Source organism: Lytechinus pictus, chromosome 2, assembly GCF_037042905.1.
Source record: "Lytechinus pictus isolate F3 Inbred chromosome 2, Lp3.0, whole genome shotgun sequence".
NCBI lineage: Eukaryota > Metazoa > Echinodermata > Echinoidea > Temnopleuroida > Toxopneustidae > Lytechinus > Lytechinus pictus.
In genome coordinates, this window is record NC_087246.1 from 42,513,249 (window position 1) to 42,529,779 (window position 16,531).

General features: G+C 36.2%; 1 protein-coding gene across 1 annotated transcript; it reads right to left on the minus strand.

Moving 5' to 3' along the window:
* Positions 1-14,320: 14,320 nt before the first annotated feature.
* On the minus strand, positions 14,321-15,655 carry LOC129279464 (uncharacterized). Its single transcript, XM_054915576.2, has one exon. It carries the CDS (start codon positions 15,653-15,655, stop codon positions 14,321-14,323), a length of 1,335 nt encoding a protein of 444 aa, XP_054771551.2.
* Between the last annotated feature and the right edge of the window lie 876 nt (positions 15,656-16,531).

Genomic DNA, 16,531 nt, shown 5'->3' on the forward strand with positions numbered 1-16,531 from the left:
CAGAGAGTCCAACATTTGGCAAACGAATTCTGGTGTCGATGGAAGAAGGAGTTTCTTTGTCAGCTTCAGTCGCGACAGAAGTGGACCAAGCCACATCGCAACATTAGAATAGGAGATTATATAATTATTAAAGACGATAACACTCCTCGCAATGTTTGGCCTCTTGGAAGAATCGTTGAACTATATCAATCAAAGGATAACTACATTCGTAAGTTTAGGGTCATGGTAGGAGACAGAAAATTAGAAAATGTGGGAAAACGAAGTAACCCAGTGACTTATCTTAATCGTCCTATCCACAAGCTAGTTCTTCTTCTTCCGAGTGAAGACCAGGAATAATTCCCAGCCAAGGAGCCAACGTGACTCATTAAGAAAGACTAAAATGCTCACACAGGATCTGATAATTTTGAGTTTATTTGATGATTTGCTCTGGACTATAATTCACCAAAACTTTCTTAGAGAACTCTCGAGCACAGTCTGAACTCTAGACTAATCATAAGATATGAATACATCAATTTTGTGGGTTATAGAAACAGAAATTGACTGTGTTAAAAATTTGAAGTCAAACTGAGGTTTTACTGTCATTTTAAACATTCTGAGTCTGATTAAAGACTATATTGTTTGTGAATTTCAGACAATGAGTCTGATTATTGCAGAATAATTGCTTAATCATGTTGTTTTTTCATACACATGCATAAATAAATATACCAAAATTCAATTTGATCGAACATACATTGGTCTGGAAATTAGACTAATTCTTCTCTTTACTTTCATTCAGAAGAAAATTAACAATTTGTATATTGCATATTTTCAAAGTTTTATAAAAATGCATGTTTTCAAACTCTTCAGAGATGACTTTGTTTGTATTTCTGAATAATTTGACGTTTTCATTTATATAATGAGCAGGAAGAAAGCATCAAAAAATTATATATCATAGAATGTTGAAATCTTCCAAGAAAGAGTGTTGAATTATCTAAAACATAACAAGTTTTGACTAAGTTTAAGATGAATTCATCTGAGCTTTGGTACACTATGCAATTCGTCTTTCTATTATATTTGTTATTGATGCAAATTATATTATATACACGTATCTCACATGCATCGAGGTCTGAATCTTTACATATATATGACGTCTGAAGTTGAGATTATAAAATTTAAAACGACGCTTGTCTTCATTTTTGGCAGAAGCCTTTTTTTTTGGTTTAGATAAATATTCCATAAAAATAGAGGAAAGGGACTAGATTGGAGGTTAAGTTCATTTTCTACCAAAATGACTTGTTTCTTAATTATGAATACTTATTGATTTCTTTTAATAGTCAAATTTCTAAAGGTTGAAATTGTGTGAACTTAATGTTTTTATCTATATGCCAAAAACAAAGGAAAAGGTGAAATGCAGGAAAATAGTAAAAAAAAAAGTACTGCGACACCCTTGAATTGGATTTACGCTCGTAAAGTACTATTAAAATTCAAATATGACATTTTGCGATATCAATCTTTCATTATCATGTTTTTAAAGATGTAATTTGTATACTTAATGCATCATCTTATGGTTGATGATATGATTATACGGCCAAGTAGGGAATGTGATTTAGTGAAAATTTTCGAGCAAACGTTAATGTGTACTAAGTCTAGTAGTGTAAATTTATCTTTTAGAAGTATATGTAGTCTATAAAGTACTTAATTTAGATTTATTCATGGCAGATGTTTTCCTGAGGTAAATTAATGCTTAATTTAAAGGAGCCATGTGATGAAAAAACATCTAAATTTATAAATTAGCACACCTAAATTAGCGCAGAAGTGATTTAGCACTTTCTGTATACACTTTCACTATTGCACTACCTGATTATCACATTTGTATCTAGCACCCCCTCAGTCAATGAGTACACCTACATAGCACCATGACAGTGCATTCGATTTTAGACATTGGGTTGTGTGTGAGGGACCAGGATTTTGCCCTTCGAAATCAGAAACATCCTGGCTCAGAAGACATTTTATTTACTCAAGAAAGCAAGCAAAGAGGTTAGTTGATGTTTTATGTTATGTATTTTTAATTATGGTCTAAGCATAAAGTGAAATTTCAGATATCTTTTTCTTGGTTCATAATGACAAATGATGATGTGTATGTAGTATGTATAATGTATGTGCATGTATGTACAAGCTATAGCAGGCTCATTGCACCCCTTTGTAATCAAATAAGACTGATTAGTTATTACTAATACTTATTACATGAAACTATATGCATTTTGTACTACATTTATTATATGATATATCAAGAATGATAGTTGATTTATACTTGTATTCTTATAATTGTAGTGAGAACAAAACTGAATTCTGTTTGTAGTTTGAAACAAGCAAACCTATATGAGTAAACATATTTGGAATCTAGTTTATACAAGGCTATTCAGGTTTCCCAAAGAATTGATATTGCTCTATTGGTATTTAAGATGTTTCATTTTGCTGGTATTTATGATTCTTTTTTCTTTATCATTGACTCCACAGTTTTCACGGATTAATAGGACGAATTGGATTAAAATAATTAACGGATTAAAGTACCAATTGGATACAAAGGATTAATAGGACGAATTGGATTAAAATAATTAACGGATTAAAAGTACCAATTGGATACAAAGGATTAATAAGACTAATTGGAATAATGGATCAGATTCCTAATGAAATTCTATTGATTCGATTGGATTAATTGTACGCATTTGATATCGGATTGACATATTAAAACAACGAAATCCTGTAGAGGCCTTTGTAACGCTTGTCTTTTGTTTGTCGACCTCACTACAGCCACACTCTATGTATTTTAATAATAATAAATATTGATTGACTAAATGATTTGCAGGAAAACCGAAATCAACATACATGTATTGTCATTGCATTCCATTTTACATCAAGCTTCAACATAACTTTACATAATTATACACACACCCACCCTTACACCCACACACACTTACACATACCATGCATACGTAAACAAACATAATATATACGAATCTGCATAGGCCTATTAACGTTTAACTTTTCGCGAAATAGGATACAGAAAGAAAAGAACCTGCAAATCATATTGATACAAGAGAAGGGGAATTGAAAAGAACTAGTAAAAATAAAAAAGAAAATCATCAACATTCACACCAGGATTCACACTCGCACCACACTAGACACATCCCACCTATCACATTCAAATCTCTTTTCACTTTCAGTTCATCCCATTTCTGTAAATGTAAACTTAACTTGCCTGACTTCGTTGCCAGGCGACTTTCTTCCTCTATACAACCCGTAATATATTTGTGTATTTTAATGAATGAAGGTACCCGGCCTTCAGCTCTGGAATTAAAAATTGCATATTTAATAAAAAAAGTAACAGAATTGACACATTTAATTCTACAAGAATTTCCAGGTAATCCTAAAAATATTTCCCTCCAATTCAAAGTTCTTATTTCAACTTAACAAAAATGATCAATACTAAATTGCCATAGAGGTTTAACTTTTATGCAATCCATGAGTATATGAAAGTACGATTCAGTTTTTGTACAACAAAACGAGCAGTAATTATCTCCCACGAAACCAAATCTCATCAAATGTTCTTTTGTATATATTGCTCCATGTTAAAGCATAAACTGAAATTCCCTTTGTTTCCTTATAAAAGTTGTACTCCTGATTTATCCAAATCATTTACAAATTTCTACATCAGTAAAATTAAAATCACTGTTACCATCCTTGAGTGTTAATTTGTATAGTTCTTGGTAATTGGTAATGAACAAGTTATAAATTGTTTTTGATTTAATTACCTCAAAAGCTGTTTCCTGTTTTCCAATATTCATTCTTATCCCAAAGTTTACTACATCATTTTTTTTAAACTTTATTGAACTATTAAAATTTTTCCAACTTGCTGGTATAGCATGCACAATATATATTATTTGGAGAAGTTGATCTGCGGTAATACCAAGATTTTGAAAAAAAAAGTCACAGGCTTCAAGTGGCCATTATCAAAAATTTGATCAACGCTAAATATTTCTTTACTGAAAATATCATTTTCGAAGATCGTTTTACCTTTTAAACAAATATGTTGATTATTGAATATAATAGGGTTAACCTCCTCTTCAGAATAACGATATTTCCTTAAGTCTTGCCAAGCCTTCATAATTTCTGAATGAAATTGGGGTATTTTTATATTTAATTTTGAAGTGTCAAAGTCACATAGAAACAGAAATCTCCCCCCAACTGATCGAAAACAAAAATCAACATACAACTCCCATCCTGCATCCCGTTCTCCGTAAAGTAATTGTGTAAGGACGTTCCACAGTTAAAATGAAGTCCATGTCATTTTCACCAAATTTTGCAGAGAGTTACTTTAGTATCTATGCATTATGAAAATGCAAAAAATAATATAGGTTCATGTGCTTATTTTTTTGCTACGGGTCTTGAAATTTGCCGTATTTGAATGATATGCAATCTTGCGCAATCAAGAGAATTATGCCTCTCTTAGACCTCACGAATTCACCAAATGAGTTTAAATCATCTTTACTCAGTGGATAAGGCATCAAACTTCATCAAATTTTTATAATATATAACAAAGTGTATACCAGAGTAAGAGAAAGCCTTTTAATTGGTAAAACTATGTCTATTTGGAGTCAGCAGCGCCCTCATTTGGCAAGAATGGTGCAAAAACTCGGGAAAAAAAATCTTCAAAGACGTGAATCTACTCAAAAATTAAAAGAGTATTTTGTAAGCTGCACTTTTTTCAAAATCCATGTCATTTTCATCAAATTCGGCTAAATTATAGAGGAATGCGTATCGAAGGTGTAGGGAAGTTAAAAATATGGGGTCCATGTGCTCGTTTTTTTATTATGAGTGTCCAAAGTGATGCGAATTGGCATGAAAATCGCCCAAAATACGCCAAAAACGTGCAAAAGTCTAATAATGCCGTCTAAAATGCGAATGGTTCTATATTTCGCTCCAAACATCAAAAATCCGTGTCATTTTCATCACACTCTTTAGATTTGTAGAGGAATATCTTATTAAGGCATTAAAATATTAACAATATGGGGTTCATGTGCTTGTTTTTTTAACTATCCGTGTCCAAAGTGTTGCGAGTTGGCTTGAAACAGCTTAAAATGCGCCGAAAACATGGAAAAGTCTAATAATACCGTCAGAAATGCGAAGGGTTCCGTAGTCTTGCTCCCAAACATTGAAAATCCATGTCATTTTTATTATACTTTGCACATAGATACTTTAGCACCTGATTTTCCAAATATGCGAAAATTAACATGGGTCCATGTGCTTGATTTTTTGCTATAGAGCTAACCCAAAATGGATGATGTTCTTAAGAATTGCGCATCCAAAAGAATATGGCATTTTTAGACCTCACGAGATCACAACAAAGAGTTTAAGCCCTATTACTCAGTCAAAATCCATGAAAATTTCATCAAATTTTGCAATATGATTAATAATTGTATCCGTAAGACGGATAATTTATCTATATTGCTGTCAATTGTTTGCTCATTTAAGTCTAACAACACTCTCAGTTCTAGAAATTGCGGGAAAGATATTCAACCTCAAAAATTTCGAATTTCAATAACAAACTTGAGAAGTAAAAGAAATGCTGCACTCTATTTAAAACCCATGTCGTTTTTACCACACTTTGCAAAGTTGTAGAGGAAGGTATACCTTAGAGGTGCAAACATTAAAAAATATGGGTTCATCTGTTTGTTTTCAACTATCAGCACTCTTATTAGAGCAAATTTGCTTCTTATAACACCCGAAAACGCGCCAATAGCTGTATCTATGTGAGGAAAAACTCCGAACCACTTTTCCATTTATTCAAACCCGGGGCCGTATTCATCATACTTTGCAGCACTATAGAGAAACTATTTTGAAATTGTAGAGGAATAAAAAAAATGTTCCATGGAATAATTCCAGTTTATTAGCTTCATAAAATAACACATCAAATCTGCAGTTAGTGCAGATCCGATCAGGAGAAAAATCAGCTCACATTACCTACAGCTGATTAAATCACCAGTTCATCCATTGTGACGTCAGCGCGCAGAGTGTAAAATATGCGCAGATCATGATGCGCACAAACATAACAGTGGAACGTCCTTAAAGGAGAATGAAACCCTTGAAACCAGCTGAATCCATATCAAAGAGAAACATCAAAGAAACATATTGTTGAAAATTTGAGGAAGATTGAATGAATAATAAGAAAGTTATGAGCATTTGAATATTGAGATCACTAATGCAATGTAGATCCTCCAATTGGCAATGCGACCAAGATCTGTGATGTCACACACGTACAACTCTCTCATTACTTTAGTACTTATTTCACTTATATTCTCACTTTTATAGAGTCTATCACAAGGTGAGGTGTTCTCTTTATGAGAGGACAAGTACAGAGGTTTCACAACATTATATCATTGATGAATCGTTTGTCATATGATTAGAATAAGCAAAATGAGATGTTTTGGGGTATATTTTCAGTGTCCAAAAGGGGAGAGTTGTTCATCTGTGACATCATAGATCTTGGTCGCATTGCCAATGGGAGGATCTCCATAGTATTAGTGATCTCAATATTCAAATGCTCATAACTCTTCTATTGCTAGTCCTATTTTACTCAAACTTTTGTTGATCTTATTCTTTGATTTGTCTGCTTTCACAAAAGCTAACCTGCTCCAAGAGTTTCACTCTCCTTTAAGCCACATTAAACGTTGAGACTTTACAAACAACTTAATATTCATCATTTTTAAACCTCCTTGTGAGTAATCCTGGTACATTATAATTCTCTTTATCCGATCTTTTCCTGACCATAAAAATTCAAATGTGATCTTTTCAACCTCAGCATACAACCACTGGGTTACAGCCCGATAGTCCGCGGGTCCGATAGTCCGCGGGTCCGATAGTCCGCAGGTCCGATAGTCCGCGGGTCCGATAGTCCGCGGTGTGTAAAACAGGATATAGTGAGATGAAATGCCATCGAGAGGTCAAAAAGTCAAATGATACGAGACCATGGGTTTCTATAATAATAACCCAAAAAGACAATTGCCCCCTGATAAGTACTTCCCGGAGGGGCTGTCAAATATATTGCTGTACACATGCGTGACCAAAAAACGCGTTTAAAGGTTTTGTTTTTTTTTTATTTTGGGCGCAGGCTGCACGTGCACTTGTTAAGGGTTTCAAAAATACAAATTTTCCAAAAAAGGGTGGTTTTGAAAGACTGGTCAATTAATGGTCAATCGTGGGGACAAACGTATTTGGGGTACTATTTTTTCCAAAAAGTTTTTTTTTTAAGACTAGCCAAGCATGTTTAGGATATGATTTTCCCCAAACTTTTCCCCGGGGTCATAGTCTGGCGACAACTTAATTAGGGGCCAAAATGTGTAAATAAAGCCCACTAAAAACTTGTTTAGGGGGTTATTTTGCACACAGAGAAAAACTCGTTTAGGGGGTGTTTAATTGGAATAAAACTGTTACCCCCTCAAAAAAAAATCACCCTCTAGACAATTACCTCTAGTCGGGAGCCTTCAAAATGCCATCGACTTGACGACATGGCGAGATATTTTATCTTGCCATGTCGACTATATAAGCTTAATATATCGACATGGCGAGATACGTTTTCTTGCCAAGTCGACTTATAACAAGTTATAATTCAACATGGCGAGATATTTGGATTCTCGCTGGGACTTCTTCACTTCATATCTCGGCAAGTCGACATATAGATAAAATATATCGCCATGTTGACGTAATAAGCTTATTAGGTTGACATGGCAAGATAATGTATGTCGTCAAGTCGATGGCATTTCAAGGCTCCGTACTAGGGGTAATTATCCGGGGTAATCGTCTGGAGGGTAAATTTCCAGGGGGGGGGGCATGGATCCGCGCCAGATAGAACCCCATGGTCTCGTATCGTTTGACCTCTCGATGACATTTGATCTCACTATATCCTGATCATAATTTTACACACACTGCGGACTATCGGACCCGCGGACTATCGGACCCGCGGACTATCGGACCCGCGGACTATCGGACCCGCGGACTATCGGACCCGCGGACTAACGGAACCGCGGTCTATCGGACCCGCGGACTATCGGGATGTCCCCAACCACTGAGCAACCACTATTAGTGACGAAACAAAGTTTAACCTTGACAATGCATATGTTTTTAACAAGTGAATTTTCCCCATAAGTGTGAGATCCCTTTGTTTCCACCATCCCAAGAGTCTTTTTATTTTACTAAGTATTTCTTTGAAATTCATGTCCTCTTTTATTATAACATTAAGAGAAAAGTAAACACCTAAAATTTTAATATGCTGAACAAAATTCCCAAACAACTGTGTCTGAGGTCTGTCATCCCGACCCATCCACAAAATATTAGTTTTTCCTTTATTTTTAGACCACTAATTTTCTCGAATTCTTCAAAAAGGTATTGAAGACGTTCTAAAGAGTGTGTATTTTTTTTACAAACAATGATATATCATCAGCATACAAAATTTGCTTTATTTCATGGTTCTGAAATTGAATTCCTTCAACATTTCTGTCTTTCCTTATTGCCAAAGCAAGTATTTCTATACAGAGCAGAAACAAATAACGGGAGAGGGGATCCCCCTGTCTTAGCCCTCGCTTTATATTAAAATAACCAGAAGAAAACCCCCCATTTATAACACAACTAGTAATATCAGAGTATAAAACACGGACCCACGAACAGCATGAGTGCCCAAATCCAAATAGTTTAAGGATCTCTAAAAGGAAATCATGTGAAACAGAATCAAAAGCCTTTTCAAAATCAACAGTGATTAAATATCCAATATTTGTAAAATAAGATTGATATAACATATCTATTAATCTTACACCATCTCCAATGTTCCTATCTTTTACATAACCAACTTGATCGTTATGAATTATCTCATTTAGTATACCTTTTAATCTTTTTGCTAAAACCTTTGACAATATTTTGTAATCTACATTTAAAAGTGTAATGGGTCAAAAATTTTGGACATATAATGGATCTTTACCCTTTTTTTCCAATAACGTTATCACACCCTGCTTTTGTGAGGTTGTCAGTGTTCATCTATCATGTGTTTCATTTAAAACATCTACCAAAAGTCCCCCTAATAAATTCCAAAAAGTATAATAAAACTCTACCGTAAAACCATCGTTACCAGGGGATTTATTATATTTCGTTTCTTTTAAAACACTTAAACATTCATGAATACTTATTCTACCTTCACAAATATTACAACTTTCTTTACTTAATTGAGGAATATCCTTAAGGAACAAAGAATTTTCATTAACAATAGCATCACTCAATGAGTATAAGTTTTCATAATACGATCCAATCTTCTTCAATATTTCTTTTCTATCCTTAATGATATGATCATCGTCATATAATTCTTTTATCACACTTTTCCGTTTATTAGACTTCAATAACTATTCAAAATATTGAGTTTTTTGTTCTCCTTCCTCAAACCAAACTGCCCTTGACCGAATTTTTAAACCTTGTCGACTATGATCATATAACTTGTTCAAATTAGATTTTTTCTCATCAATGGCATCAATTATATTTCTCAGTGGCTGAGACAAAAGTTTATTTTATAATTCTTCTATTTCTTTCTTTCTTTTTTTAATTTCATTTTTTCTGACCTGAGTGATCTGGTGTAATTGATGTCAAAATATCACAACAGTTAACGGAATCCTGTAATGTAGAGGAAACGAACCAATAATCCAACCGACTTTGAACGACCGGCCACTTTTGTCTAAATGTGAATTGGTTTTTTTCTGGATTCTTTTTCCTCCATATATCTACTAAAAATAATCTGTCCAGGAGGTCTTCGAACTTTTCGTTAAAGTACACACCCGAAGAATCAAAACTATTTTATAATTAATTTTTGTGGTCATCATTGTAAAGAGGAAGGATTACTTATCATATATCTAACTTCACTTTTTGAAATAGTGATTAGAGTTTGCAGAAATTAGCTCTCAAAAATGACTTATTTTCATGGCATATTTCCGCCTTCGTCGGTACTCCAGCGAGCTCCAGCTGAGTGACGTCACACCAAGAGCAGCTGAGCTGACAGCAGCCCATTGAAGCCGGTCTTTCCAATCAGCGTTTTTTTGCTCTAAGAATTGTTTAATCCTCTCAAGATTGGTCTTATTATATAAATAAAAGTTTGAATTTTCTGAACAGTAACATGAAATGCACATTTAACATATTTTGGTAACCGATATTTAGCTTAGAAAAAAGTATTTGTTTTCAAGAAATATATGTGAATAAACAAAGCATATTTTCACTTAGAAATCACACTTGCGCCACATTGATATTATAATAAATATAAAGCATAGACATTTTTCTTCACGACTGAACAAAAATTATGAAATTTGATTACGTAGCAAAGTCAGGAACCTAAAAAAACACGGCAATATCCATCACGAAATAATTGGAATTGCAGTTGAATTGCCGAAGCATTATGAGGCAACAGCGGCGAACGGTCTTTTTTTTTTTTATATATCCTTAAAAACGCCTAAGCGAGTGAGAAGAGGTCTGTGGCCAAGTCGATAATAACGTTATTTTGATGAGTGCGGGGACCCTGGTTCGAAACTCTTGATAATTTTTTTTTTGTTCGGGGATTTTTAAAAAAATCATTTTATTCCTTCCCCATTCCTACCCAGCTCCTTTTTTCTCTTTTTATTTTCATGTGAGATTCTATTCAGACCTGCATTTATTAAATCTTAATTCTTAATTGCTGCTTTTGATTTTGAAGTTCTTGATATTAGATTCTACACTTTAATATTTGGGCAGGGATGGGAGGGGTAGAGGATGAGTTAAATGTCAAGTCCACATCAAGTAAAAATTATTTGAATAGAGTAATTTCCCTTGTGTTTTACTCAAAACAGTTATAAACACAAAACAATGACATGCAAATTAGAGTTGATTATGTCACATCATATTCACTTCAATTTTTTTTTGCATTTTATTTTTATTATTTAATTAGAATCAGTTTTTATGAAATTTTCTGAATATTTTTTTTATAATTCAAATGAATTTTTGGTTGGGTGGACTTCTCCTTTACTCTTCACATGGAATGCATAGCAATATTTGTGCAAACCAGTTATTGGACACATGTTCACTTTCCTTTCATCCAGGCCACTTCCTCGATCACATCCACCAGGCTTACAGTCTTATAACAAACATGATGCACCATCACACAACTGCAAACAACATTCACAGTGCTTCACAATAAATATTTCACTTTTGTTCATACATGCAATGAATATTGTGGAAAACAAATAAAAGGCGTACCCATATTCAAATATCATTTAAAAGGACAAATATATTATACCTTTCGAGAAAAAAATTGTGACGATATATACACGACACTTAACTTTCAGCAATCAGCATGGTATATAACTGATACAAAGTTGCTAACAAAATATAACTTTGGGGCATTGCAAGAAACTTATGTTCAAAGCGTAAGTCTCAAATTCAAATTCAAGTGTAATAAGGTCGAGTTGCACGTGCAATTCAACTACATGTTTGTGTTTAATCAAAGGACTTACCCTTGATTAGGGACGTGTGATTGAGTAGAAAATTTCTCACAAAACCCTAGTTACATTTCAATTGTTCTTTCGTTTTAAATTGTGTTCTTATTTTTGACAATTCCTGTACAATTCAATGTTATAGTCCTCTCCAAAACTGCTCTAAATTGTTGTTTCCAAGATCAATTAAGATTAATTTCCTGTTGTATCATTATCAGTCCAAAACTTGCAAACCGTAGCTCCAGGAAAGCAGAGTGAAGAAAAAATGGCTACATGTCCATATCAGAATCTCCCAGATTGAAGTAGTAAACAGAGACCAGAGTCAGCAAGTGTGCAGATCTGTATGTAGAAGAGAGAGAGAAAAAAAGAAGAAATAGGTCTAAATAATCAAAGTATGAATTTTATTATGTTGATGATTAAGAAGGACTACAAGAAATCCTGTCAACAGCCACAATATTTTTGAACAAACTGGTTAATAAATGTACGACGTACAGGCTATGGTAGGAAGTATGTACACTAGTAGGAAGCCTACCAGACATTTTTAGTTTGATTTTAATCAGTTTATATTCTAGTTTTGGTGCACAGATTATCATCATCATCTGATACAGGAATAAGCCGGTGCAGTGGCATGTAATTCCCGGTCGACGACAAATAATAGTGGGTTTAGACTGAAAAGTTCTACTCATGCAGCACCAATTTACCTCAAGTGATGTTCGTGTAGGCTCCACGTTACATGTATGCTACCCGGGTATAGGTGTAGCGTAGTGTAGCGGTAGTGAAGTGGAGCCTACACGAACATCACTTGAGCCGTGCTCTCCGGGTCATTACAAAGAGTGCATTTATCTTCATTGTTGAAAGAAACACCAGACCCCAATTTCGGCCAGGAATCAGGGCACTCACACGTATTGCGAGGTTAGTATTTAGTATACTAACCTCGCACCAGGAACCGCGTTTGGCAGTGGATTTCTAACTATTGGGTCGCGCGTGCTGGGATCTCACTTTTGGTGTCCACAACACACGACTTATATGGCTTGATTTTTCTGTGCGCGGCAGCATGCAATGAACCCTTGGGTGGAATCAGGGTAACCACTGCTGAAATTTTGTCTGGCTTCATGACATCTGGATCGTTGACGAAAAGGAACGATTACAGGTTGCAAATTCCGCTTGGGATTGTATAAGTATACAACGGTCAACTGAGCTGGCCTCCGAAGAACCGATGTAACTGTGTTTATTCAATCTATGGAGTTAAAAGAAAAAGAGGGAAAAACATCCTCAGTTTCAAGACCATAAATGTATCACTGAATGTTACGTGGTTTACATAACTTCCTAAATTGTAATGAACCAAATGCATATTTGACTTTCTGAATCTGAATCAAATTGTTTATAAAAGATCTGAAGTCTTTGCTTTTACTTTCATGATGTCATGTTTGCATTAATTACTTGACAAATAAATTGAATATTGCTGGTAAAAATAATCCTCTATGTCTGAACAGGTGTCTTCCTTGTTTAACTTGTTTCAGTTAAAGTTTTAGTTAAATTTCTCAATCTGAGAACTCCAAATATCCTACTTGTGACATCATGAGTAAACAAACACCTCAAATATAACAATGGTTAACATTGAATCTCAAATGCCTACCGTAAACATGAGCCAACTGGCATCAATTATTCATAGTAAAAAATGACTGAAGCAATTAAAAACTGATGTATATTTGTTGCATTCAAAATCTGCTAAAGATAAATCTAAACGTCTGAAAGAAGACTAATATTTGCATTTTCCTATCTGTGCAGTTTGCACTTATAAAGACAAAACATTCTAATGCTTGGTGCATAATTTATCCTTTTTCTGACATAATTCTGTTTTCCCTAAATTTGGAAATCCTTTACTTTCACAAAACCTAGCCGCTTGCAATGGGCGCTTTATACATGCGTAAAACTTTCACTTGACTCGTACACTTTCCGTTCCAAATTTTCACATTTGTACATTACATAAATGGATTTTGCTTAACTCATACTTTACTCACTTTCTTGGCGGAAAGTACCAATAACTCAAAAAGTCAGAAATGAAACCTCACGGTCTCATTTTCCTGAAAAACTACAGCGAAACAGCTCCAAACATGCTCGCTGCACATGTAGATATCTGCCTAATTTTAACAGGCCAATTTTGCAGTCAACGTAAATTTCTAAGGTGTCTTCAAATTATGCCTTCTGAACTAAACCAAAAGAAATACATATGAAAAAATAATTGTTAAACGAAACATCCACCGCCCCAATGGGCACTTTGTTCCCATTTACATAAACATCAAATCAAATTTAATCCTTGTAACCTTCAACAGGGTACAAGACCACTATCTTTGTGACTGGTCTCCGATATTCATTATTCTTTGTCTTTACTTTAACGTTTCTTATCTTGTTGTCTGACCCTGGATAGACGTTAACTATCTTACCTAGGGTCCATTTTCCGCGAACGGAATTAGGATCTGACAACAAAACAATATCACCAACGCGAACATTGCGTTTCTCCACATTCCACTTCCTCCGTGGAACAAGTAGAGGAAATACGTCTCGGTTCCAGGCCTTCCAGAAAGAGTTTATGATTCTCTGTACAAATTCAACTCGATGCCTCGGATTAGGCGTTTCCCGGAATGGTCCTTGTGGAACTGATGTAGATGCGCGTCCTAACAACATGTCATTGGGCGAAAGATATGAACCGTCGTCTGGATCATTTGGGCACTCTGCCAATAGGGCGCTGATTCACTAGATTTGTGACTTCAGTCAAACGGGTACTTAGGAGATCAGATCCTTCGTCCCTTTGAGCTACTTAGTAGCTCAAAGGGACGAAGGATCTGATCTCCTATTGCTTTGCGTAGCGCTATCTTGCAACTCTTCACTAGGGATTCGACGCACCCATTCTGATGTGGTGCAGATGGTGTCACAAACTTCCACTGGATTCCTCGTTCGGCATAAAACTCTCTTAGCTGAGATTCACTCCAGCCTTGTACCATAGCTCGAAGCTCCTTCTCAGCTCCCACAAACTGAGTACCATTGTCACTGTAGATGACTGCTGGGTAACCTCTGACTGCTACAAATCTGCGAAATACTTGAAGGAACTCCAATGCTGAGCAGTCGACAGCGACATCTAGATACACTGCCCTCGTATTCAAGCACGTGAAGATCACACTGTAATGCTTTGTTGTTTTGTTTCTACCAAGTCGAACCTGGTAAGGTCCAAAATAGTCGCAAGACGTATAGTAGAACGGCGGTGTGCATGGTGCTAGACGATGACTAGGAAGATCTGCCATAAACTGGGATTCTACTCTATGTTCTGATTTCCTGCACACCACACATTTGTACTTCACAGTCTTGGCGATCCTCTGAACTCCCACAATCCAGTATTTCTGTCTCACTTTTGCGGCCGTGATTGCTACCCCTTCGTGACCTTGCTCGTGAAAGTAGCTAACTATGAGTGTCGAAATGTGATGCTGACGTGGTAGCAGTACTTGGTGCCTTTCACCATATGAAACAACTCTCTCTCCTACCCTGCCGCCGACTCTGATGATTCCCTCCTTGATGTAGGGACTGAGAGTTTTGAACTCTCCTTTCTTGTATCTATCATGTAGTTCTCTCTGTGCTCTCTTTATCCAAAGAGTCTCTGCATTCTCTAGCTCTGATGGTGAGATTTGCTTACTATCAGAGGGCTGAATGTCAGTATCTGGTGCCTTGTTACATCTCGCCTTCAAGTTTCTGACGAATCTCTGAACATAAGCTGTAACTCTAACAAGTTTCCTCCATCTAAAAAACTTCTTGCAGTCGATGGGTTCTGACTGAACCTCTGCTAATGCCACCTGATGAACTTTACGCTTGTCTTTCTCTACCTCTCTGCTATCAGGAGTCTCCTCAGTACTTGGCCATCTATTCTCATGCCAGTAGAGAAATTCTGGTCCATTCTCCGATCTCTCTGTTAGCTTCTCAGGAGGGATGCCTCGGGATATATCATCAGCAGGATTCTGCTCTCCGGGTACATGTCTCCACCAAGAAGGGTTGGAATTTGTCTGAATTTCACCCACTATGGCAGACACGAACGGCTTGTAGGCTCTAGCTTTACTTCGGATCCACCCAAGAACGATCATGCTGTCTGTCATGAATACAGCACTATCAAGCTCAAGAGTAAGTTCTTATTTGATAGCTGTGTACAATCTAGTCGCCATCACTGCTGCTTGTAGTTCTAGACGTGGCAACGTTAGCTTCTTGAGAGGTGCCCCTCTGGATTTGGCAGCAATGAATCTAACATCATATTCATCATCAGTCAGTTTCCACCCGATGTAGACACATGTTCCGAAGGCTTCTTCTGATGCATCACAGAATACAACTAGCATTGGTACACCTACAGACTGTGATGGTGTTAAACTTATCGGGAACGTCACGTCATTCAGAGCCTTCATCTCATGAAGAGTTTATCCCATTCCGCACTTATCTCCTCTGGTAACTCGTCATCCCATCCGACTCCAATCTCCCACAGCCGTTGCATTCCTATCTTAGCTTTCACTAAGAAAGAAGCAGCAAAACCAATCGGGTCGAATACCTTAGCAATGCGACTCAAGATTCGTCTCTTCGTCCACATCACAGAGTTCTGCTTCTCACTGGGCTGAGTTAAGTTCTCTCCTTTGACTTTATGAGAGAACTCATCTTGTTGCTGGGTCCACACAACTCCAAGCACCTTTTCTTCCGTCAAATTCTCCAGCAAACTTGTCTCTGTCTGGCATTCAGGAACCGTCTCCTCCTTCAGTGGGACATTGGATATCCAGCCCTTGACCTTGAAACCGCCAGTATCCAACACTTCATCCAGGTCGTGTGTGAGATTACGACCTTCTTCAACTGTAGACACTGATGTGCATATATCATCCATGTAAGTGCCCCTTTCTATTACACTTGCAGCTTCCGGATATGCACCTCTTCCTTCCTCTGCAGTGCGTCTGAGAGCTATTTGGGCCATTTCGGGGGCAGGC

What these genes read in the sequence shown, in the direction of transcription:
- LOC129279464 (XM_054915576.2), bottom strand. Translation starts at nt 15,655, where the DNA reads ATGATCGTTCTTGGGTGGATCCGAAGTAAAGCTAGAGCCTACAAGCCG.